This window comes from Bidens hawaiensis, unplaced genomic scaffold (assembly GCF_021521415.1).
Source record: "Bidens hawaiensis isolate Kalapana, Puna unplaced genomic scaffold, B.hawaiensis_p1.1 tig00041609_1, whole genome shotgun sequence".
NCBI lineage: Eukaryota > Viridiplantae > Streptophyta > Magnoliopsida > Asterales > Asteraceae > Bidens > Bidens hawaiensis.
In genome coordinates, this window is record NW_027497347.1 from 49743 (window position 1) to 76542 (window position 26800).

A 26800-nucleotide genomic window follows, 5' to 3' on the forward strand; every position below is an offset into this window, starting at 1 on the left:
AGGATTCCGCACTCTAACACGTTGCCCCGTGAATCGTTGGGAAACCGTGTCCCGCACCGGTCCGACAAAGTGGTATCAGAGCCTTTGGTTCTAGATTCACGTTAGATTCGTGGTAAAATTCGTGTTTTTCTCGCGAAAATCGTAATTTTTGCCGGAAAATTCCGAATTTTTGGTGTTTTTGATCTTGGTGTTCGTCGTGTTCTTGTCAAAAACTGTTAAAATTGTCATACTTTGGTGTTTTGATCTTAGAATTGTGTGTTAAAAGTTCGAGTTTCGTCAAGAACGTTCTTCGCGTTCTTCGTGTTCTTCGTATTTTTGGTGGTTTTGATCCGTTTTTTGGTTGGTCTTAAGTTGTTTTTGTGTTAAAAGTCATATTTTGATCTTAAGTTGCTTCTTGATCTTCCAAGATTTGTGTTTTTGATTCAAAATTCGAAAATCCGTCAAAATCTTCTAATTTTGGAATTTCCAGATTTTCCGATCGAACGTGTCTATTTTTGGAACTCATTCGATCGAATAGCCTTCCTATTCGATCGAACAAGTTTAAACTTTGACCGAATCAGTTTTTTCCCGCCGAGAATTACTCCTAGTTCATTCGATCGAACCAGATTTGTTCGACCGAATCAGTTTTTTTTTCCCGCCGAGAATTACTCCTAGTTCATTCGATCGAACCAGATTTGTTCGTTCGATCGAATTAGTCACCATTCGATCGAATAAGTCTTTTATTCGATCCGCCGATTCGATCTTTTTCTTATTCGACTGTCAGAACCCGTTCGATTGAACCAGAAACTCTTTCGATCGAACCTCTCAACTCATTCGATCGAACCAGATTCACTTTCGATCGAATAACTTACAGATCAGCATTTCAGAGAGACATTCGATCGAACCAGAACACATTCGATCGAATAGGTCACTCATCCGATCGAATCAAACCCATTCGATCAACAGTTCAACGTTAAAGCAAAGAAACAAAGATGGCTGCAAGTTCGAGTACCAACAAGAGGATTCAATCGATTCTCGAAAGTGATTCTGAATCGGGAAGCTATAACAAGCCACCAAAGCTAATGACTTTAAACGATTTTACAACCTGGAAGACAAGATTTCAAATTCATATAACAGGTGTGAATCCTGGACTTTGGGAAGCTGTTCAGACAACTTGGGTGCATCCGACAAATGATGATGGTGAGACTTTGAGTTACTTTAGGCTGTCTGAAGATCAAAGGATAGCCTTTGATGCTGAGAAGAAAGCCTTCTCGTTACTGTCACAAGCACTTTCAAGCGATCTCTTCCATCAGTTTAACCAGTTTACAACAGCGTCAACTCTTTGGAACGCACTGGTTGAACGATGTGAAGGATCTGACTCACTTAGAGAAATTCACGCACGGGAGCTCAAGCGTGAATTTGATTTGTTTGGTCCAGAATCGGGAGAAGACATTGAATCATTACTGTCGAGATTCTATCATCTAATGTCAGAACTCAAGTCCTATAATGTCAAAACAACAGGGACTGAAAAGGTTAGATGTCTTGCTCAAGGACTTCCAACCAGCTGGAACACCTTCCTGACAGTAATGAGAAGAAGTCATCAGCTGGAGACGATTCTCCTGTCTGATTTTATTAAAGAAATCAGACAAGAAGAGGCTGAACTAAGAGCCTCCTCCAGAAAACCGAGATCAACTTCTGACAAATCACTCTACATGTCAAAACCTCCTATGTCAGATTCAACTGATCATGCTCCGATGAAGACCGCTTTTGTCTCCTCAACGTCAAATCAATCAAAGGGGACTGAAACGAGATCTTCCGTCCCACCATCAACTTCTGGAAACTCAAGTACTAACTCCGGACCCAAGTCAACGGAGAAAGCAACGTTGAATACTGAAGGCTTGGGAACAGTAACAGTGGAGGTTGCCAAAGAACACATGGCAACTCTAGGCACGATAATTGAGTCCTACAGTTTAATGGTGGCGGGTAAGCTAGGAAATAGTCATCTGGACAGTGATGACTATGAACAGCTTGACGAAGATGATATGGAACGCATAGACATTATGTGGGCTCTTGGCAGTGCGTTCCGAAGGGCCAGAAAGTGGACGAAGAAAACAGGTCAGGCCCTCTCAATAAACAACAAATCCAAGTTCGGCTTTGATAAAAACAAAGTAAAATGCTACAACTGTGGCGAACTTGGTCACTTTGCCAAGGAGTGTTCGAAGCCAAGAAGGGAAGGTCACCAATATCCCTTCCGAACCACTTCATCATCATCCACTCCTGCTGCAGCTGCTGCAACTGTCAACCTTGAGAGACAACTGGTCCCTCAAAATCAAACCGCAGCAAACAACGTCAACATCAACAATGAAACTGCTCTTGCAGTTCAAGGGGATGAAGGCGAGACATGGAACTTCAGCATCAACATGGCTGATGTCACAATAGTAGATGGAAACTCTGAAACCGAGTCTGTTGTTTCCTCGACCAATGAAGAATATATTGTCGATGAACCAGCTGCTGAAGTCCATGAAGAAGAACCTGAGGTTGAAGTGGTATCTTTGGAGATTAAGGAGGATCACGATAAAGAGTCAAATGTTCCTCAAATATCTCCATGTTCGACAATTCCCGCAGAGGCTGCTAAAGTTGAAGAAGTCAACGAAGTAGAGTCTAAAGCAACTTCTGCATCGTTTCTGGAAAAAGCTGGGAATCTTTGCTTTGCATTCATGGCAGAGACATCAAATGCCAAGGTAAGTTCTAACCCATCAACTCCCAAACCAGAAAATGTTAAATGTTTAAAATGTGAATTGTATGAACAAGAAATTCAATCTCTAAAAGAGAGAATTGAAGATCTCGAGGCTTACAAACAAGCAGCCTCAAGATCTTTAATGGAACTGACTGACGCGCTTGCACAGAATAAGGCTTGGAAGCAGAAAGAGTCTGCTTTTAAAGAAAAGATTGATAGCCTTAAGCGTCAGAACAAGGAACTTGAAATATGTGTTCTGAATCAACAAGATTCTATCAATTTTCACATAAATAAGAATAATGTTTTGAAAAAAGAATTGGAAAACTTGAAAGCTGATTTTGAATCATTGAATTTCAAATTAAAAAGTTACTCAAATTCATCTTATTTATTAGAACACATCATTCCCGAGTTCCGAGGCAAAAAGGAAAAAGGCGTGGGATATAACTATGTCCCACCCCCGATCCTGAATCAATTTGCAAGCACACCAGGAGCTGTGCCGGATGATGAATCAAATGATTATATACCCGAGGACACAAACCAAATTTCTAAGTCTAAGGGAAAAGAAGTCATTGACCCGGCTCCTGAGTCCAAACAAAATGTTGTTGCCACAGACTTAGGTTCCACAACTAAGTCGGGCCCACCACCATCTAAGTCAAAGGCAACAACAACAAGAAATTCTCAGAAGAAAAAGTTTAATCCTAAATCTGAGAAAGTCTACGTGGAACATAGTACCCAGTTTGTAAAGGAGGGTAACGTTAATGAAAAACATAATTTCCCAAAACACCCTCCTAGACAAACTACACCCCAAAATATCAAATCCAGGGGGTACTATGATAACCGACAAAAACAGAGTTATTTCTCTCCACCAAGTCAAAGGGGGAGAAACTACTGTTTTTCGTGTGGAGAGGTAGGGCATATAGCAAGATTTTGCTATAAGTACACGGATCCTAAGCAGTACATATCGACTCCGGATCCGAGGTATGCCAAGTCACCTCCTAGGAGGCGACCGACCATTGACGTTCAAGGTCAAGAACGGTTTCACACACCGAGGTCGGTTTCTCCTCGGAAACCTCAGCCAACCTCACCACACCAATCCCCAAACCCCTCAGATCCAAATGTTTCCACTTCGACAAGTGAAACTCAGTCTTCAACCATCTATCTCAAACATGTTGAGAAGAAGACTGACTTTTGGAAACCAAAGAAAACTAACACTGTTGACAACAATGTCAAACCAGAAAACAGTGTTAATGAGGGTAAATGGATTGAATTGTACATTCGTGATGAAAATGGAAAACCCAAGACCGTAAAGGCTTGGGTTTCCAATGATATTTAAACCTTTTGTTTTTGTGTGCAGGTTGCTCTATATGATCCAAGATTCAACATGTGGATCATAGACTCAGGAGCTTCCAGGCACATGACTGGAAACATGAATCTCCTTTCAAGTGTCAGACAAATAAAAGGAGGTGCAGTTTCCTTTGCAGGAAATCAAGGAGGTTATATCACGGCCCAAGGAATTGTGTCTAATGGGCGAATTTCGTTTGAGAAAGTTAATTTCATCAAAGAGTTGGAGAACAACCTGTTGTCGATAAGTCAAATCTGCGACAAAGGTTTCAAAGTTATGTTTGACGACCGAGATTGCCACATCTTGGCTAAGGATTTCAGCTTTCCTGAAGACAAGGTTTTAATGTCAGCTGCACGCCAGAGTGATCTCTACATTCTGGATATGGCTAAGGCAGGGTCATCGTCTCCAACGGCGACATGTTTTGTGTCCAAGGCATCCGAACGTGATACTGTCTTATGGCATAGACGGATGGGACACATAAATGTCAGGAACATGAACAAGCTTGTGCACAACAGACTAGTTGAGGGAGTTAATCTGAGAAGCTTTCGTCTCCCTGATTCGTGTGTGCAGTGCAAAGCAGGAAAGCAAATAAAAAGGTCCCACAAGTCTAAGAGTTTCCACTCGATTGATATTCCGTTGGAACTCCTTCATATGGATCTTTTTGGCCCAATAAGCGTCAAAAGTATCTCTGGGCACTCATACTGTCTAGTGGTTACTGATGAATATTCTAGATTCTCTTGGGTGTTTTTCTTGAAAGTAAAATCAGAAACGTTTGGATGTATACAACTGCTGGTTACAACTATTGAGTCTCAATACAATCTGAAGGTTCGAAGAATGCGGTCAGATAACGGTACAGAATTTAAAAATGTGAATGTTGAAAATTTCTGCAAAGAAAAAGGGATCGTTCAGGAGTTCAGTGCTCCATATGTTCCACAAATGAACGGGGTTGCTGAAAGGAAAAATCGTACGTTAATCGAGACAGCAAGAACAATGTTAGCCGACTCAGTGTTACCTGTTACGTTTTGGAGTGAGGCAATTGCCAACGCCTGTTTCACATTAAATCGGGTAGGCATTGTCAAGCGCCACGGCAAGACAAGTTTCGAGCTTCTTCAACGACGAAGGCCTAACTTAGAGCACCTGGAACCATTCGGAGCTCTTTGCACGTTACTTAAAAGGCACGTTGATAATAAGTTCGAGGAGAAGATTATCAAGGGTTATTTTCTGGGTTACAGCGTACCTCTCAAAAGGGTCTTCAACAGAACAACAAAATTAGTTGAAGAATGGTACCATGTCGATGTTCAACGCTACACAGAACCAGCCAAGGGGACAGGAGAAGACTGGTTGTTTGATTATGACAAATTGTTCAAGTCTTTCAATCTGTATGAGATTGCTATTCAAATGATGTATGAGGCGCAAAATGCACCTCCTGATGAATCTTTGCAATCTTCAACTCATCCTGGTCCGTCATCATCTTCCTCCACAGAGTCTAGCGATCAAGTTCAAGAATCTTCCGAATCTGAATCTGAAGATGAATCTCCAGCAGATGATGTACAATCGGCACCAACTCAGGTTACTTCACAACCTTCATCGTCAAATCAAGAAGTGCCGAATGCAGATCAGCCTCTAACGTCTACTTTAGAGGCACCACAATCCGCTCCAGTTCCTGAGCCGAACTTAACTAACTTGGAACAAAATGTTGTCGTTCCTGACAATCCGGTTGTTAGGACTGAACGTGATCATCCACAAGACAACATTATAGGGGACATTCAACAGGGTGTCAAAACTCGTCGACAGCTGAATTTTGGTCTCTACACAGAAATGATGGAGTCAGGATCAGTTGCTCTTAATGCCCATGAATGCTTCTTAGCACAAGAAGAACCACACAGCACCACCGATGCCCTGAAAGATCCCAACTGGGTCTCAGCCATGCAAGAGGAATTATTGCAGTTTAAAAGACTTGGTGTGTGGAAGCTGGTGGATCTCCCCAAAGGACAGAAGAAAATTGGCACTAAGTGGGTACTAAAATGTAAACGTGACGATCGTGGAGTGATTGTTCGCAACAAAGCCCGCCTGGTGGTCCAAGGGTTTAGGCAAATCGAAGGCCTAGACTACAATGAGGTATATGCTCCGGTTGCTCGTTTGGAGGCAATCCGGATGTTCTTGGGGTATGCATCTTTCAAGAAATTCAAAGTATATCAAATGGACGTCAAGAGTGCCTTTTTGTACGGTCACATCGAAGAGACCGTATATGTGGCACAACCTCCAGGTTTTGAAGACCCATATCACAAGGACAAAGCCTATCTGCTCAACAAGGCTTTGTACGGTCTTCACCAAGCCCCGAGAGCTTGGTATAAAGAACTATCCAAACACCTTCTGAACAACGGGTTTAGAAGGGGAACCATTGACTGCACGCTATTCTCAAAAGAAAAAGAAGGAGATCTAATTATGGTACAAGTGTACGTGGACGACATCATCTTCGGGTCCACGAATAAAACACTTTGTAAGGAGTTCGAACAAGTGATGAAAGAAAAATTTGAAATGAGCTCCATGGGTGAGATGAAGTTCTTCTTAGGACTTCAAGTTGATCAAAAAGATTCCGGTATCTTCATTCACCAGACAAAATACGTCAATGACATCTTGAAACGGTTTGAGATGTTGAGTTCTTCTTCACAGGGAACTCCTTTAGAGGTTAATCACGGGATTAATCCTGACGAGAAGGGTGAATTGATCAATCCAACTCACTATAGAGGGATCATCGGATCTCTAATGTACCTGACTGCTTCTCGGCCAGACATAATGTTTGCTACGTGTCTCTGTGCACGTTACCAGTCAAAGCCGAAGGTCTCCCATCTGATTGCAGTCAAAAGAATTTTGCGTTATCTGAAGGGTACTCCAGATTGGGGTCTTTGGTATCCTTATGATGACAACTTCGATCTTCATGCGTATAGTGATTCGGATTATGGTGGTTGTAAACTCGATTACAAATCAACAACAGCAGGATGTCAGTTCTTTGGAAGTCGTTTAGTAACGTGGCAATGCAAAAAGCAGACGTCAGTCTCCACTTCAACAGCTGAGGCGGAATATATTGCGGCTGCCAGTTGCTGTTCTCAAGTTATTTGGATTCAGCAACAAATGCGTGACTACGGTATTGAATGTTCTACTACTCCCATATATATTGATAATTCTGCTGCAATTTCAATTACCAAAAATCCGGTCCATTTTAGCAAAACGAAGCACATCGAAATTCGATATCACTTCCTTCGTGACTGCTACGAAAAGAAGTTAATCGATGTGATAAAAATCCCCACTCAGGAACAACGCGCTGATCTCTTCACTAAAGCATTTGATAAACCACGGTTTTTATATTTACTAGAGATCAACGGCGTTAAACGTATATCAGATGATGTTCCTGAAGATATCATTTAAATTGTTTTCATTTTTTCTTTTCTTAAAAATTTGAAAAATCCAAAAAGATTTTGTTTTTTTTATAAATTCTAGGGGGAGAAAGGTTTCAAGAAAAACCAAAAACAATATAAAATACAAAAACCCAAAAACATTAAAAAAAAAATTTCAAAATTTTGAGAAGTTGATCTTGTTACAAGAAAGGTGATAGTACACAGACGCTATCATACTGAGACATCAAAAAGATTTGTTATTTCTGTACAGCTTATTTTCTTTTTTCTTATATTAAATTTTTATACATCACTATCGCTTAAAATTATGTCGGTTACCTCAGTTTGATGGACACATTTTCGGATGTGTTTTGGTCCTTACTTCTACTAGTAGATTATGAGGATAGCCATTAACCAGATGACTGAAAGTGATCGGGGCGGGTTTTGATGGGTTTTTATTCTTTCGCTGAAAAATAGTCGGTTATACTTAGTTAGAAGGACACATACTCGTATGTGGTCGGTCCAGTTGATCCATTGGATCTTCAGGATAGCCGTTTACCTGAAGACTTTGACTTGATCGGGGCGAAATAATTTAAACGTTATTTTTTTTAAAAAAAAGGACATTCATATATATTCAGAAAATGAGAAATTGATCCAACCTTGGAAAATGATAGATACACTGATTCTGTGAGCTTAACTAGTGAAGTTATTAGGCTTAAAAGGCTTTAGAACGGTCATTGTGTGTCATGGTAGTTTTTTATGGTGCGTAAAAGTAGATGTGATACAAACTAAATCTACTCGATTTTACGTGGAAACTCCTTAAGAGTTTTGTATGTCTTCATATATATCTTTCCGAATGATAGGCAGAAAAGCGATTACCCAGTCATACACGAGCCCATAAGTGTTCTGATTCCTGTAAAGATAGTGTGTGAAGAAACTGCAGTGATCCAGATTCGGGACTTGCAATTGTTTACTACTCTGAAGTCTATGTAACATTCAAAAAAAAAAAAAAAATAAAAAATAAAAAATTTACCTTATGAGTGATTGAAACATTCTAGAGTTAACAATGTCAAGACTTCTCAATCATGGAGTAAGAAAGAAAACGGGAAGCAGATGAAGACACTTACAACCTTAATCAGACACTATGGGTCAAGGTCAATTCGGGGTGACTTGGGGAAAGCCAAATACGCTTTGAGAATAGATAGGAGGCATCATAATCTCTGAGTTGTTACCCACTTAAATTTTGAGACATAATTGAACCTAACTCGTATCACAGAAACGATGAAAACCATTTTAAGTTATCTACATGCTCACAACCTGTTTCTTTATGTCATAATACAGCTAAACACGGATCTGTGTGACAGTCACGTAATTAGTATGATTCCTGTTCGGATCTTTCTCACAAAAAGAATATTCATTATGTCTTGTTTAACTTCGTATATTCTGTTAAAAAAAAAAAAAAAAAAAAAAAAAAAAAAAAAAAAATTTCCCGAAAAGTCTCAGTAGATAGTCATATACGTCTGTATGATTTCTTATTATAGATCCTTCTCAACCAAAAATAATGTGTTTTAAATTTTTGTACAGCTGTTTATTTCAGTTTGAATATTATAAAAAAAAAAAAAAAAAAAAAAAAAAAAAAAAAAAAACATACAAAAAGATTTTTATTCTGAATTAATTTTTTTTAATTTTATTCTGTTTTTTTTTTAATGAGAAATCATCGTGACAGGTAGTCTGATCCCTGTCTGTTCCTACTAAATGTTTATCCAGTGTGTAGGAATGAAAGAAAACTTCATGCAGGTTGCTAAATGTTCATCTGTGCAACAGGCTGTGCATGAAAGAAAGAATGAAGTGACAAGAAAACCCAAAGATGTTTGAGCCTGATATTTTTCCATTTGTTACTAATGTATTATGATCTATATGTTCTGTAGGAACGAAGCTTCTCAGGATATGCGGAACCTATGGTAAGTCTGACTGACTGAACCATTTGATCTTGAGAGAACTTCATGAAGAAAGGAGTTCGTGGATGCAACGTGCGCACCACTAGCTTTGAGAAAAGAGAGAGTGAGATAACTCCAAGGGGGAGTTACGATCGAGCAAGAGAACTCGATTGATTATAAGTAAATAGAACTGGCTCCAAGGGGGAGTTTGTTAGGACATGAAATGTCATGTGTATGTCCCCAGTTCTATCAGGATGGTTCGATATGAAAATAACGATCGTGAAACCAAGTTAACGGACTGAAAATGTCAAAAGAAACTGATTCGATCGAATCAGTGACTGATTCGATCGAACCAGGACTCATTCGATCGAATGAATCAGTGACTGATTCGATCGAACCAGGACTCATTCGATCGGATGAGATACTCATTCGATCGAATCAGTATACGATATATAAACGAAACTTAGGAAATTTCACAAGAGAGAGCACACATTACACACAGTCACGAACCTGCTACTGCCGAAAATCCTCTCTGCCCATCTTCGTCGTGTCGGTCTTTTCCTCCGTCCCTAGGTGTCAAACCGTCTTAGGAATCGTAACCGTGCGTTGTTGATCACCACCGAATCGCCGTGTTAGAGGATTCCGCACTCTAACACGTTGCCCCGTGAATCGTTGGGAAACCGTGTCCCGCACCGGTCCGACAATGGGAATCAAGAAAATTCAGTTAACCTGCATTGTGTACTGACACCATAGATATTGCATCCATAATTTGAATTAAGAGACTACAAAATGTAACAATTTAGATTAGAGATACAACAAATTATAAATTGGAAACAGAAGACTATGTAAAACTGACCAATTACCGAAAATTAGGGCTCGCACAACCGATAAGCCAAACAATCAATCGGTCTTGGACATGACATTTCAATGAAGATCAAATAGACAATGGGAAGGTTCTCGGACAGACTCATTGGCGACCTTTTTTTTAAGAAAAGAAACTTTGAACGAAATTAAGGAAGAAGCTCATCACTTTTGTAGTGTTGTTAAATAGTAAGGTATAAAAACATTGAACGTGGGAGAGAGGAAACATGGGAGGGAATGCAACCGGAAAAAGAGGAATGGCATAGAAATCGTAACATAGAACTGCAATTATAAAACTGATTATAACCTCTGCTTCTAGAAGGTTTTTCAAGAGTTTAAACGGTTCAGATTTCATCTCAGGCTAATCTAAGGGTTATAATTCATTCAATAGTTAGTTCAATCCACCGGGAACAATATATTATATAATGATACCATTGAAAGATATCAAGTGTGTATACGTATACACAAGGTAAAAATATCTTACTGATATGATACGGTCTGAAAGATAGTGACGAACGACGTATCTTGGCCTTTACGCGGTCAATTGGATTCTTTGGGTATCCATTCAACAAAACCCAAACATATTCCCAAACCGATAAATAGAAAACCCGAGTCCTCGATGGGTAAAAATGACTATACTAATAGATAGATACAAAATACCATCTAGAATTTATTACAACATTATTATTATCTTAACGAGTTACTAACACTATATCAATTACCTTTTCCCTTTTTTAACAACAAAACACCGAACACCTAGATCTATGACAAACAGATCACCACTCTACTAAAAAATCAATACTTTTTGCTGTCAAATTGTCAATCCTACCCCTACATACATGGTTACTTTAATGCTTTTAGCCCAAATTTTATTAAAAAGGGAAGCGCATACAAGTAAGAAAAACCTTATTCAACCTGTGGTCTAGTGGTAGGAGGCTTGAGTTCTTTAATAAAGACCCAAGTTCGAATCCCACTTGTGTCATATTTGGTTGGATATTGACAATGAAGATTTGAGCTAGGCCATGCGCAAAGTTTGTCAGTTCGTACCCTAAGCCCACCCGGGTTTTCGTCCCACCGTGTGTTACGCCAGAGGGTTCTGCTCTTGTAGTGACACAACTATTGTCAAGTGACAGTCGACGGTATGGTTTCCCGAGAAAACGCCCAAGCCAAACTCTGAAGCCAGCGTGAACCCGGTTAAAATAACATAGTCCAACCAGTATAGGACATCGGATCTCTCTAAATTTAAAAAGTACTATACGAAAAAGTTAACGACCTCCCGTAAAGAAAGTCACTTGCTAAAACTAAAATTATTATCATTACTCCGTTGACCGATTAAAAATTAAAGGCCTAGGTTATTTACACACCCTTTTAACATATAATTTATCTATTGGGTACACCCTCTCTAGAGAGGGGGGGGGGGGGTAGAGAGGTGTGTGAATAACACATTCCAAATTAAAACGCACGCTAACACTAGCTCACAAATCTCTCACCAAAATCTTTAGTAAGTATTATTTTCTCAATTCAATACTTTAATTTTCAAATTAATTAAGGTAAAAACAAGTGTTATAATACTATGTTTAGAAGATGATTTGCAACCACATTATTGTTTTATTATATGTAACGCGTGTATCGTAAATTAGTTGTTAGTAGAATTAGGATTTAATGAGTAATTCAGTTTTTTTTTTTAAATAATATTGTTATGCTTCATTATGCTCGAGCTTGGCTTGTAAAGGTAATGTGTAAACGAGCTGCGGCTGAGCTCGAGTTTGGCTCGTGAGTCGTATTTTTCAAGCTCGAGCTCGGCTCGTTTGAACGTATTGTAAAGGTAATGTGTAAACGAGCTGAGGCTGAGCTTGATTAAGCTCGAGCTTGGCTCGTGAGTCGTTTTCTCAAGCTCGAGCTCGGCAAGTTTGAACATATTGTGAAGGTAATGTGTAAACGAGCTGAGCTTGAGCTTGACTCGACTCGTTTTGACTTACTGGAGCTCGAGCTCGGCTTGGCCAGTTTTGAATTACAAGAGCTTGAGCCGAGCTCTCGTGAGTCGCTTTTTAGCTTGAGCTTGGCTCGGCTCAATTGTTTTTTATCAATTTCATCATCATCATCATCATCGTACTCAGTATATCCCACCAATAGCAAAGCTATAGTAGGGTCTGAGGAGGGTAAGATGTAGACAGCCTTACCTCTACCCCATAAGGATAGAGAGGCTGCTTCCAGTGAGACCCCCGGCTCGATAGTAGTTTTGCATCAAGCCTTGGACATAAGGCACATAGCACTCAATCATCGGGACACCGGCTGATCGGTGCATGTACCCTTGTCTTTCGGCTATCAACGCCACTACATGATGCCTGATTAACCGTCCGTCACTTTTAACGTTATTTTCACGAGATTAGTAAAATAACGTCAAAATTAGTGCAATTTCACTTTTGCCCACCCGAGGGTTCACACATATATACATCATATGTGCGCACTGCAAGCAGGGCTATATATATATATATATATATATATATATATATATATAGTTTTTAGTTATTTTTATATATTTTGAGAAAACTGTTAAACAAGCCTATGTTCAGATCAAGCTCGTTTCAGTAATTTAAACGAGCAAAAGCTTAGGTCGAGCTTGGTTGTGCAGTGTGAATTAATACAAGGAAGTCCAAAAGAGTTAAAAAACTTAAAAAATAGTAAAATACACAAGGCTTGTTAAGGCTCCACGAGCCTAAACAATCTTCGCTCGTGCTCGATAACCAAACGAGCATTATATTAGGCTAGGGCTTGGATCGTTTTGAGCTTTTTATTGATCCAATCTCGAGTAGCTCGTGTGCTGCTCGAGTATTAGAAACCCCAAAAGTCAAGGCATGCAATATAAGGTCTTTCTTTGTAATATTGTGTATAAAAACACACTGCAACTTGTAGATGATACAAGGAATCTAATCACATGAATAGAACCTTGAGCATTTAATATCAGCATCCATTGTTCATGTCTATGTTAATGGTTGACTTATATTTTGATATGTTCAATGTTCATATGTTATAAATTTGATTTTGTGCATGATTATTTCATTGTCAGGCGAATGTAACGCTAACCAAACCGAATCTCTAATGTGCTGTAAAACAAATTTTCTTTTATGTAGACTTGTCTATTACGATATCCGTTAGATACGGTATAATTAAGGATTTATCTTTAATGCATACTACCTTCTTAATAGTTCTATGTACAACTACATCTTGGTTTTAAAAAGCAAGAAGAATACTGAGGCGACAAGGTTTAAAACCAAGTCGCAAGAACCTAAAAATTTTGCTGTATAAACATCCCAATATATGTGAGGCGTGCGCCTCGGCTCTGGCCATTTTACATTGCGCTTTTTGTAGAACCTCCGCTGAGGCGCACTTTTAAAACCAAGAACTAGCGTAAAAATATCTTTTGGATTTATAATAATGCTGTAATTCATTATGCAATTTTTGGTATAAAAGACGGACAAAAAATGTTTTTGCAGTCAATCCAACTGTTCCGATTTGTTTTGACCCGTACTTGAAATGACCCGTTAACCTACCCATCTTGCGCACTGGTATGCTGCTGGTTTTACAAGAAAGTAGGTTTGAACAAACAACCTGCAGAAACATATGTAAAATTCATTGGTATCTATAACACTATAATAACCTTAATAACTAAATTTGCATTGATTTTGATTTTGCCATTTTTTTTGTCTCTTGTGGCTTTTATTACCTCCATTGACTGTTGACCAACTGGCCCCCCTTTGTTGCCATAGATCTCATTGTACAGTACTATAGATTATAGAAACAGCCCCCACCCCACACACGCACACGCCAGTCGAACGAAGGACAATAATTGTTATTCATCATTATGCAGTTAATAACCAAATAAGAGCTCAGGCTCAAGATCGGCTTGTTTCAACAGATTAGTAAGGTAATGTGTGACTAGGCTCGAGCTCGGCTCGTTTTGACTTTTAGAGCTTGAGCTCAGCTCGCCATTCGTTTTTTTAAGCTTGAGTTTGCCTCGGGATTGGCTTAATTATTTTTTATTAAATTTTATGCTTTTTAAATAGATTATATATTTCAAGAAAAGTAGAAAACCCTTAAACGAACCTAAGTTTGGCTAGAGCTTGTTTCAGTACATTAAACGTGCCAAAGCTCAGCTCGAGCTCGGCAGAAGTCCAAAAGAGCTAGAAACTTAAAAATACACAAGGCTCGTTAAGGCTCCATGAGCCTAAACGATCTTCCCATACTAGGCTCGAGCTCGGCTCATTTTGACTTATGAGAGCTTGAGCTCGGCTCGCTAGTCGTTTTTATTAAGCTCGACTGCTTGAGTTTGCCTCGGGCTCTGCTGATTTATTTTTTATTAATTTATATACTTTTTTAAATAGATTATATATTTCGAGAAAAGTAGAAAACCCTTAAACGAACCTAAGTTTGGCTAGAGCTCGTTTCAGCACCTTAAACGGGCCAAAGCTCAGCTCAAGCTCGGCCGCTCGGCAGAAGTCTAAACAAGCTAGAAACTTAAAAATACACAAGGCTCGTTAAGGCTCCACGGGCCTAAACCATCTTTCCATACTAGGCTCAAGCTCAAGCTTGATAACCAAACGAGCTTTATTTGAGGCTCGGGCTTGGATCGTTTTGAGCTCGTTTAGAAACAGCCCCCACCCAACACACGCAGACACTAGTCGAACGAAGGACAATATTTATTTTTCATTATTATGCAATTAATAGTTTTAAACCGATTTCTTATCTTGATTATGATAGGTGAAGTAAAATTTGCAAATGTTTCTCAAGGTGCAGTTGAACTGGAATGTGGTTATACCAGCCGAGAACCTCGACATCAAAGGACTGATGTTACAAAAGGCGATTCTAGTCCGTTTGTTAGATGACTTCTCGGCCAAGAAAGCAACTAAAGATCTCGGATACCTTTTGGCGGTAACCACATTGGACAAAATCGGAGAAGGGAAAGTAAGAGAACACACGGGTGACGTTTTATTTCCAGTCAAGTTCACTTGCTTGACCTTTAAGTTATTCAGAGGCGAAGTCATTGAAGGAGTGGTTCACAAGATTCTGAAACATGGTGTGTTCATGAGGTGTGGACCGATCGAGAATCTTTATTTATCCGATCAAAAAGTGAATGATTACCAATACCAGATTGCGGAAAACCCGTGTTTTCTGAACGTGAAAACGGGGTCCAGAATCGAGAAAGACGTGACTATGAGGTGCGTTGTGATAGAATTTGCACTAATAGTATATTGTAATTGTGGAGGGGGGTTAGTGTAATTAGTATCTCTATAAATAAGGCATTAGTCACTAGTGGAGGGTAGGGAATAGAATTGGTTAGTTGTTAGGCTCATTGCCATGTGCATGAGAAGGGCATAGCCCGGGACCACTTGTGGTTATTATCCTTGTAGATCCTTGTGATCAAATCTTTCAATTAAATACAATTATTATCTTTTGATTTTCATCATCGTTGTTATAAACATACCAAAACCCTATCCAATCCCTATCATTGGATAGGGTTTTGGTATGTTTATAACAACGATGATGAAAATCAAAAGATAATAATTGTATTTAACTGAAAGATTTGATCACAAGGATCTACAAGGATAATAACCACAAGTGGTATGCCCTTCTCATTCACATGGCAATGAGCCTAACAACTAACCAATTCTATTCCTTACCCTCCACTAGTGACTAATGCCTTATTTATAGAGATACTAATTACACTAACCCCCCTCCACAATTACAATATACTATTAGTGCAAATTCTATCACGTTGTGATTGGGGTCAAGTACATGGAGGCGCAGAAGGAGTTCCAGGCTGTCGTCGGCTTGGAGGGACATTACCTTGGCCCGGTTTAATACAGTTTTCTTTTGACTGATAATTATGCAGATTTTGATGTAAAAAGACTTAACATTTTGATGTGGTGGAACCTGAAGTTTGTTTGGTCAATGCAAAGCGTGGTCATGTTATCTAGTTGTTTGTAGGGCTGTAAACGAACCGAACGAACACGAACAAGGCCTTGTTCGTGTTCGTTCGGTTCGTTTACAGCCCTATAAACATTCGTTAAGAAAGTAATGTGTTCATGAACACTTGCCGAACGAGATTTTATGTTCGTGTTCGTTCATTAAGGAATTAAACGAACACAAAACGAATTAAATGAATTAAACGAACACGAACTTGGGCATGTTCGTGTTCGTTCATTTAAATTTAAACGAACACGAACACTTAATCGAACAAATATTTATGTTTATGCTCGTTTATTTAAAAAATGAACGTTTATGTTCGTTTGTTTAAAATCTAAACGAATATAACTGAACAAAGATAAATGAACACAAACAAACATAAACGAAAACACTTAAATTAACAAATATAAAACTTTAAGTAGATGACTCATTCAAATAATATTTAATTATTTTTTATTAATACATGAACAAACATTAATAAACAGACAGAAACGAACTATCCGACGAACAATACACGAGCAGTTCACTGAACGTGCAGCTCATTTACGGGCCTAGTTGTTTGAAATCTTTTGGGAATCTTTTTATATCAAGTTGTTAGTTGTATTGAGTGGAAGACAACAAATTATGTTGTCTTTTATGAGTTTGTTCATTTTGTAACTTTGCTTGCAAGGGTGTCTATCATGTTGGGACCGGACATGAACTTGACATCAATTGCAAAATCAATAATGTGGTAAGCTAAAAACCAAAACAATATAAATGGATTATTAAAAATGTTATTCAGAAATGTATTATTTAAGCTTGAAACATAAATATAATGATGAAATCAAGAGAACACATTGTATAATGATTTTCTATGACGGACTCGACTGATTTGTGCATCAGTATCCATGAGGTTTCAAGCCCGATTAGGACCCGAGAAGAGGAAACCGCCACCACAGCGACATGAAGATGGACTTGGACAGGGTGTCTTCTTATATTGTTACTCAAGTCCTTACCACTGACGGTGCCGTATTTTGAAGCAACATTAATAATTTGAAAGCTATAAACCAAAACAATATCAATCGATATGAAAAGTGTAAACTAGGGGTGTGCGTTGTGCGGTTCGGTGCGGTTTTGGGCTATAACCAAATCAAAAACCAAAACTTCAGTTTTTGGATTTTGAAACCATTTGGTTTCGGTTTTTTCGGTTTCGGTTTTTATCATTTGAGCTTGAAAAGTTTACGTCCAAAAAAAGGTTGGCCGAAAATAATTAATTTAGGTATAAAATAATTTGGTTAGTTAACTATTATACACTTAGCATAAAATATATGAGTTACATATTTATTAAATTCTTATAAATAATTTAAAATAAAAAGTAAAAAAAATAAATATCCAGAAATTCGGTTCGGTTTTTATAGAAACATAAAACCAAACCGTCAGTTTTTATCTCGGTTTTGATTTTTCGATTTGAATTTTTTGGTTTCGAATCGGTTTTTTCGGTTTTTTCACACCCCTGTATAAAGCACAAGAGCAATGTAAGCCATAAACAAGACATGCCTAACCCAAATTAGCTCAATTTCAGTAAGGCCCAGTTAAAAGGCTGGGCTGTCTGGTTTAAAGCCCAACAAGTCAACAACCCAATGACAAGGTTGTTCTACACTTCTACTCTTAAGCTTTCTCCTAACAGTAATATATACTACTACATACATACATATCATATAATGATTTTATATGCCCCTGACTGATTTGAGCGTCGGAGTACCCACAAGGTTTCAAGCTCGTGGACCTCATAACGATATATTTTGTGGTTAAAGCAAGTAATGGAACCCGGGTAGACGAAACCGACACCACAATGACACCAAGATGGATATGAAGTCTGAACAGAGTTGTCTTCTCATTGCAGTGTTACCTAAATCCTTATCACTAATGGTGCGACTGCGGTGTTTTGAAAGCAACATCAACAATTTGGAAACTATAATAAGGCCCATGTCAGGGTTCTCTAAACGAGTTTCTTGTGGTCGCATGAGACCCGATGAAATTAAACCAGCACCACGTCACCAAGACGAGTTTATACGAAGATGGATATAAACAGGAGTTGTCTTCTCCTTTCACTAGTATCCAAGTCCTTACCACCAAAGGTGCAATTTTTGGTAGCAACATTAATAATTTTGAAAGCAATAACTAAAATAATATATAATAGATTGAAGAGCAATGATTATCAATGAACATTTGCACTGTTCTAAACCTGCAAACCAAACAAAACCAAACCAAACCTATTTCGGTCCTCAACAATTCACTCAAACCAGCATATGACGAGACAAATCTCAGCTTGAGCTCGTCTATGCAGAGTGAAAACATAATGGTACACTAGGCTAGTTAAGGCTCAACGAGTCAAACCAAGCTTTATTCAAGGGTCTGGCACGATAATGCTCGGCTCATTTCAAGTTTTTTATAAGCTCGGTTCGTTGACACCCCTAAATTCACAAGAATGACTGCAAAGATAACCAAATGAAGATCAATATCCAGTAAATTTCATTGAACGAACACGATTATCATGTCATCAATCAATCAATCTCTTATGTAAACATTAACTACCCATAACATCATCAATCAGGAACCGGAAACCATTATTAAATCAAATCGAAAACTGTAAACCAGAAACCATATTATTTTAAGTTTGAAAAAGAAAAACAATTAAGTAATCAAGAAAAGATCAAAAGAAACTGGACCAGTTTGGCAGACTGGAAACAGGAACACAAATCCGACAAAAGACGCATCACAAACAGGATTTAAATAAGCCAGGCCCGAGCTCGACTATGCTCGTTTGATTTACGAGAGCCTGAGTTTGGGTCGTGAGTCATTTTTCAAGCTTGTGCCCGGCTTCAGATCGGGCTTGAGGTCATGTACAATATCTTAACGAGCCAAAGCTCAAGGTCGAGCTAGGATATGCAGTTTGAAACTAATACATAGAAGTCAAAAGAGTTAAAACTTAACGCTATACTACGATCATTAAGGCTCAACGATCCTAAACAATTTACAAGGCTCGACCATTACTTATAGGCTCGGGCTTAGCTAATTTCAAGCTTTTTATCGATCTGATCTCAACTCATGAGCAGCTTAGCTCATCTCGGGCTTTGCTAATTTCTAGCTTCTTATCGATCTGATCTCAAGTAGCTCACGAGCAGCTTAGCTCGTCTCGGGCTTAGCTAATTTCGAGCTTTTTGTCGAATTGATCTCAATTAGCTCGCGAGCAACTCAACTCGTCTGCACCCCTAATCACAAGCCATACCACAAATATAAATCAAATTCATATCAATATCAAGTATATTTCATTCAAAAAACATGATTATCATCAATCAATCAATCTCTTATGTATACATTAACAACTACTAATCAATCATCACTGAACATTTATATTCTAAACCTGCAAACCAAACACGCCTAAACGACGTTGACAAACGCTATACTACACTCATTTAGGCTCAGACTTAGCTAATTCCTAGCTTTTTATCAACCTTATCTCAAGTAGCTCACGAGCAACTCAACTCGTTTGCACCCGTAATCACAAGCCATACCCACAAATATAAACCAAATTCATATCAATATCAAGTATATTTCATTCGAAAAACATGATTATCATTCATCATTCGATCCCTTATGTGTAACAATAATTAATAACATCACCAATCTATCAATCTAAACCTGCAAACAAAACACGCCTAAACGACCTACAAACGCTATACTACGCTCATTTAGGCTTATGCTAGGGCTCGGGCTTAGCTAATTTCGAGCTTTTTATCAATCTGATCTCAAGTAGCTCACGAGCAACTCAACTCGTCTGCACCCCTAATCACAAGCCATACCACAAATATAAACCAAATTCATATCAATATCAAGTAAATTTCATTGACAAATAACATGATCATCATTCATCATTGTATACATTAACAATAACTAATAGTAACATCATCAATCTATCACTCTATTCCTGCAAACCAAACGTGCCCTTAGATCTTCGCTCCTTCACCAACTCACTCAAACCGGCACATAACTACCTCCGTCCTCATCGACACCAGACAACAACGATCCGTACGGCGACTCGCCACCATCCGGCGCCATCAATATCGCGTGCAAGCTTATCACAAGCACCGATACCAAAACCGACACAAACAAGTTCCACCAAACCCTAGCCACCGCTACGGCAACAACCGTAACAACCGATAACACAATCACAACCGTACGGTCAGTAATCTGTATGTCAAGCACCATCAATGGTTCGGTTCGAGAGACGGTGAAGTAGATCCATAAGGATATGATGATGGTGAGTATTATGGCCTTGATTGGATGAAGGATTAGGGTTAGGATGAAGATGATGAGTGAGATGATGACGTAATTGGCGCGAAAAGTGTGGAGGTTGTTGTGGAAGCGGAGGGAGAGGTCTGGGAGAGATGGAGGAGAGAGAGAGGAAGGAGGTGAGCCATGGACGGATTGATGACGTGGCGGTGGTGGTTGTGGTGGTGGAGTCCATTGGTGTGGTGGTTGTTGTTATGGTTTGTGAGGTTAAGGGTTATTGAAGATGAGCCGTGTATACTCCGTTGTGGGTGTAGGCGTTGGTATAATAATAATAATAATAATAATAATAATAATAATGTTTAGTGTGACAAACTGAAAGACTTAAAAGTCAATAATTATATCATGAAGTTTTTAGTAACGAATTTAGCCTATATGCAGTGAATGAGCTACAAAATAAGGTATTTTGTGTCATGTAACGTATAGTCAGTAAAAAGTAGGTTTTTATTTTATATGTGTAATAATGTTGTAGCCCCTATATGTATATATATAAGTATATATAAGACACATTTGAATATAATAACAATAAAAGAAACGGAAGGAAACAGCGACAACTGACTCCCCCCCCCCCCACACCCAATTTGTCCATTTGTAGCTCAGGGGGCGATGTTGTGCCCCTTTATCGTCCTAAAACCATCATATTTGTCGCCCACTACATTTAGCCTTAAGGTAGTTAGATTCTATCTTACATAAATAAGACGACTATCTAAATAATCAAGGTTACACACATTTTTTATATTTAATTTTCATTTTAAAAATACATAAACACATTTTGGTCCTTAAATCTAGGCATGTTCAAAACGGTTTGGGACTAGGAATCGGAACCGGTTCCTAACCGGTTCCTATATTCAAAACCCCCTTTTAAACCGGTTCCAGGCTCGAACCGGTTAGGGAACCGAACCGGTTCTCCCACCCTCGGACCCCTAACCTATCTAACCGGTTCCTAACCCGGTTCCTGTACCGTAACCGGTTCCAACCGGTTACAGTGAAATTTTTTTTTTTTTCGTTTTTCGTTTGCGATTTGGATTCTAAACTACGATTCGTATTTGTATAACATGAAAAATAAAAAAAACAATTAACATAAAAATAAACAATTAACTGATGAAGAAAAGACAACTACTGAAGATGTTTGCCACTGAAGACAACTACTGAAGGTTGCTACTGAAGACAACTACTGAAGGTTGCCACTGATGACAAGTTGACAACTACTGAAGGTTGCCACTGATGATAACTACTGAAGGTTGCCACTGATGACAACTACTGAAGGTTGCCACTTATCACAACTACTGAAGGTTGCCACTTATCACAACTACTGAAGACTGCCACTGATGAGGAATACTCATCAGTGGGAAAGCTGTCACTGATGAGGAATACTCATCAGTGGGAACAGTCATCAGTTGAATCAGTGGGAAAGCTGCCACTGATGACAACTACTGAAGGTTGCCACCGATATTACCCTGCCACTAAGAGAAAAAGCGGATTCCGAAGCTACCGTAGAAGCTTGGACGGTTAGTAAATCACGGGCCATGGTGGCAAGAATCGGAAACTCGGTTTCATTTACCTTCCACCAAGCCAAAACATCAAAAGTGCCATATTCCTCTTCGGATAAACCGGTAGAGTAATCATTTGCATTTTTTTGCGTTGGAACCTTGACCAACCGATGATTGTGAGGCAGCCATAACAACAAATATGAATATAGAAGAAGAGAAAACAAGAGATTAGAGAACTCAAAACGTTGTAATAGCGTTTTTTTGTATTTTTTTGCGTTCGGGTTTGCGTTTTGAGTGTTGTGATGAACCCATGACACCAAATACAGTGGGGTGCTTGGGGGAGCAAAAAACGGCTATTTTTGACCCCAACGGTCAAAAAACGGCCAAAAAAACGATTTCCAACGGCTATATTCGATCCAACGGCTAGAACCGGTTCCGGATGGTTCGGTTCCAGAACCGGTTCCGGTTCGGTTCCGGTTCCTACCCGCCCCCACTCAGAAATGCAAGAACCGGTCACGGATCATCGGGTTGAATCAGATAGGGTCCGGTTCCTACAAAAAAACGGGTAGGAACCGCTTCGGGTCCGGTTCGGGTCCACCGGTTCGGTTCCAGGAACCGGTTTCGTTGAACATCTCTACTTAAATCTACGAACTGTTATTCTTCTTTGATGATGTGTGATAATAGCCAATAGGGCCTGTCCACTTGGCAATTGGGCTTACTCGATTATTGGTTAGTGAATATAGTGCCTAAAGAAGTAAAGAACCGAGCTTGGGCTAAAAAGCTTGGATTTTGAAGTTATAGGGATTTTGGGTCATTGTCATATATTGGGCTTGTTTACATTTGGTCATAGCACATGTGTTGTGTTTTGAGATTTCGTTAGGATACCGTGACATGTGGATGCTTTTAATAATCAATTCATTGATATTGGGTTAAAACATGGAAAAATAAGATATATTGTTAGGCTATGCGTAGTGGAGGGGCTACAAAATGGACTGTTTTGCGTCATGTGTCGCCCAGTCAGTAAATGGTAGGTTTTATTTTTTGTGTGTAATGGTGTTGTAGCCTAATATATATATATATATATATATATATATATATATCACACATAATAACATAATGATATATATACATGTATATATATCACACACACACATATAATAATAATATAACAAACATGTATATGGGCGACAAGAACCTCTCACCCTTACACATTTCGCCCCTATGTAACGGTGTTGTAGCCCACTACACTCACCCTTAACGTTCTATTAACATGAAAACTGCATAATTAATTACTTTTGAGTACATAAACAATGATAAGAGAGAACCTTTTCAGAACAATCATATAGAAATATATAAATTGTTGGTGATTTGAGTGTCTATCAATAATTCATTATCATTTAAGTGTAATTGGATTGAAACAGAGTGTACATTTGCTTGAGTATTATTCTTATTCCAAGTTATTAGGAACCACAATAGGAGAATTTAAAGATTTTGAGAGAAGGGAAGTGACCATACATGAACACATTATGCGACAATCAAAAGTAATAAGGTCTAGGTTTTAGATCATGTGTGCGATTTTAGTACTATCGAACACATCTCATCTAAGGTTAGATGTGTATCAACTCCCTATTCACTTTCCACACATACAAATAGTTTTTTTTTTTTTGCCATTTTAACACATTGGATATTTTTTAAAACTGACTCGCTTTGACACTGACCGTGTTTACTCGAAACCAACTTTGACCCAACCTAGTTTGTCCCGTTATATGAGCCACCATACCAGCTACGTAGATATATAATATTTGACTATGCTTGGAAGCGTCTACAATTATGATAATTGGCCTAGTGGATTTACATGCGCTAATAGCTTTTAAGCATTTTTTTTTTTTAACCGTGAAACACATTTCCTAAAATTTACTCTTAAAGTATACCTAACTTATAGTTTGTGAGACACGAATCCACACCACTCTAATGGAAATAAACACCCTATACCACTAGGTCAAGAGGTCGTTTATAAATTTTAGTTTATTTAGGGTGCCTTAATATACACATACAAAATTTATTTTATTTTTATTCGAAAAACTTATCGATTAGAATTGAATGATGAAAGTTGTCAAGATTTTGAGCGTTTTTGATTGGTTGAGAACTGATCAGTTTATTTTTGTTAACATTATATTAGGCATGTGAATCTTTGTAAAAAGATGTGAATATTAGACTATTAGTTGTTAGTGATCCCATAAATAGTTTTATTAAACATATATCGGGATATGCATGTGGTTTTAACCACCATCACATAATAATTAATTTCTCTCTTTAAAGTGAGAATGGCGTTTTATAAAATGTAATTAGAGTTGGACTTTAAAAAAGAGCAAAATGTTCTTTTCAAATGCTAATTGTACAATCGAACCAAACGAACACAACCAGGAACATGTTTAAGTTCGTTCCTAAAATTTTAAATGAACATAAACACCTAATCGAACAAATATTTTTATGCATGTTCGTTTGTTTAAAAAATAAGCATGTTTATGTTTGTTCATTTAAATTATAAACGAACAGTTAACGGACATAATTGAACAAACTTAAACTAACAAAAATAAACATAGAAAAAGATAGATGAATGCACGTAAATGAACACAAACAAATAAGTATAAAACATTAAGCAAAATATTCGCCTAAAGTTTCATCTAAAAATGAACATAAACGAACGTCCATGAATATAAATGAACGGAATATGTGTTCTTGTTCGTTTGTTTAAATAAATGAACACAATTTTTTTGTTCATGCTCTTTCCTTTATTAAATGAAAGACCCTAAAAGATTTTTCCGTTAAACAATTCACGAACAGTTTACTGAATGATTTAACTATTTACAGACCTAATTTGTAATATTTGTTTTGGAGCTTATAAAGTATATACATACCCCAAATGCTACAAAAAGGAAAGTTATTTTTTTTCTATGTAATTTATTTTCTCAAAGTTAAAAGTTTAAACTTCTAAAACTTTCTTATATATGTACAAACAATAAATGCACTTTCATATGAACAAACATGTGTCAAGTGTTAATTTATAAGCACTCTTTTAGAAATCCCAACAGAAAATGTTTTAGTTTCTGTTTATCTTTTTACATGAAAGTTATAATTAGATGTTTTTGTTCACACACAAACATGTACTTATATACATGCATATATAAGTTTATCCATAAAAGTACAAATATGCATTAAATTTGATGCTAAAATGTTAGTTACATGTAGTGTTCTTTCATTTCAAATTTCAACATTGAAACAAAAGTACTAAAGTATACAGTTGATGTGTTGTATTAAAAAAACTTTTCTAATTTTTTTTTTATTAGAATTTAGAAACACACGCTTGAATAAAAAACAAACCCGGTTAGAAAATCCTAATTGAAGATATATAAAATCAAAATTACATGATAAGTAACGGGTAAACCACGTTATCCAATAGAAAGTAAATTTATAATTACGAGACGAGAACAACAAAAAAGAAACCAACACAATCGAATAAAAAAAGGCATCTTCAAAGTAGATTTGTGAACCAAAATTAAATCACATCACTCCGAGCTCCCCAGATAACCTACGTGTAATAAAAATGATCGCTTTAACGACCTTTTTTTGTCACCCATTTAGTCAAGTTCAGCCGGTTAATAATATTCTTATGACCTTATTTACTGGGAGTTCCACATGCAACCAACGACCAATCGAATTTCGAATATTAGAATAATACCCTCCGAACCAGACACCCAGGTCGAACAAACCAGACATAAAATATAACGAATATCTATCCCATTATAACTTAAGTTATGTCTAGTGTTGGAAGACAATCCAGATATTAATCTTCCTAGATATATATTTGTTCTATCTAGTAGAAAAAGAATAACTTCCCTTAAATTCTTTTATATATATACTATACGTTAAGAATTACACTTACACTGTGTTCCCGAGTTTCATTTAACTGAAGAAAAGGAAGGAAAATGAGGGATGAAAAAAATATGTTGTGTTCCCGAGTTTCATTTAAGAAAGAAAAATTTAAAAGAGGTATTCCTGAGTTTCATTAAAAGAAAGAAAGGGAGGGGAAGGAAGAGAAAATAATGAGTAAAATAAAAGAATTTGTGTCTTTTCAAATTGGAAAAATTTGGAAGGAAAATAAGTTGAAAAGAAAAAGGAGATACTAAAAGAAAAGAAGAAAAAACTTTTCTTTTCCTTGCTTTTCTTTTCATAAATGAACTCGAGAACACAACGTTATTCTAAAACATATTAATTGATCATTATAATACCCACGGAATTATTTTCTAATATTATTGATTTATTTTTATGAAATATCGAAAAATAAAAAGTGTATGGTCGTGGATGAGTAAACCCATAATTCCATAAACATTCACATGCATTTGTTCCCTCCCTACCACTTGGGGCATGGCTATTTATTATTATAAAATGCCATGCTTCATTAATAATTATCGTTAATTAATTAAATATTCATTTTATTTAAATATATTTTAGTGAAAACAAAATTTAGAAATTAATGTACATATTTGAAAATAACTGGATCTATATCGATAGAAATTACATAAAATTATAGATATGAAACCTGCTTTAATGAGATTATAATAAAGATACATGAACAACAATTTATATAATTCGCGGTATATGAACAAAGATTTATGTAACATATGAATATATAACACTTTTTGAAAACACGAACAACAATTTAATCATCACTCAAAATATATTGTGAGGCACCCAAACACGCGTAAAAA

General features: G+C 37.5%; 1 protein-coding gene and 1 pseudogene across 1 annotated transcript; one reads left to right on the forward strand and one right to left on the reverse strand.

Annotated features, from left to right (window-relative positions):
- The first annotated feature begins 13950 nt into the window (after nucleotides 1-13950).
- On the forward strand, nucleotides 13951-16109 carry LOC143592977 (DNA-directed RNA polymerase V subunit 7-like). The gene is made up of 3 exons (XM_077072743.1): nucleotides 13951-14028; nucleotides 14886-15468; nucleotides 16006-16109. Exons 2-3 carry the CDS (start codon nucleotides 15025-15027, stop codon nucleotides 16105-16107), a joined length of 546 nt encoding a protein of 181 aa, XP_076928858.1. The 5' UTR covers nucleotides 13951-14028; nucleotides 14886-15024; the 3' UTR covers nucleotides 16108-16109.
- Nucleotides 16110-20217: 4108 nt separating this feature from the next.
- Nucleotides 20218-20763, reverse strand: LOC143592978 (PRA1 family protein F2-like; annotated as a pseudogene).
- Nucleotides 20764-26800: the final 6037 nt, after the last annotated feature.

Bases quoted from the DNA above. Each gene is read 5' to 3' on its own strand.
- LOC143592977 (XM_077072743.1), top strand. From the start codon at position 15,025: ATGTTTCTCAAGGTGCAGTTGAACTGGAATGTGGTTATACCAGCCGAG. The intron at 15,469-16,005 runs GTTGTGATAGAA...ATATACTATTAG, and splicing joins AAGACGTGACTATGAGGTGC to TGCAAATTCTATCACGTTGT.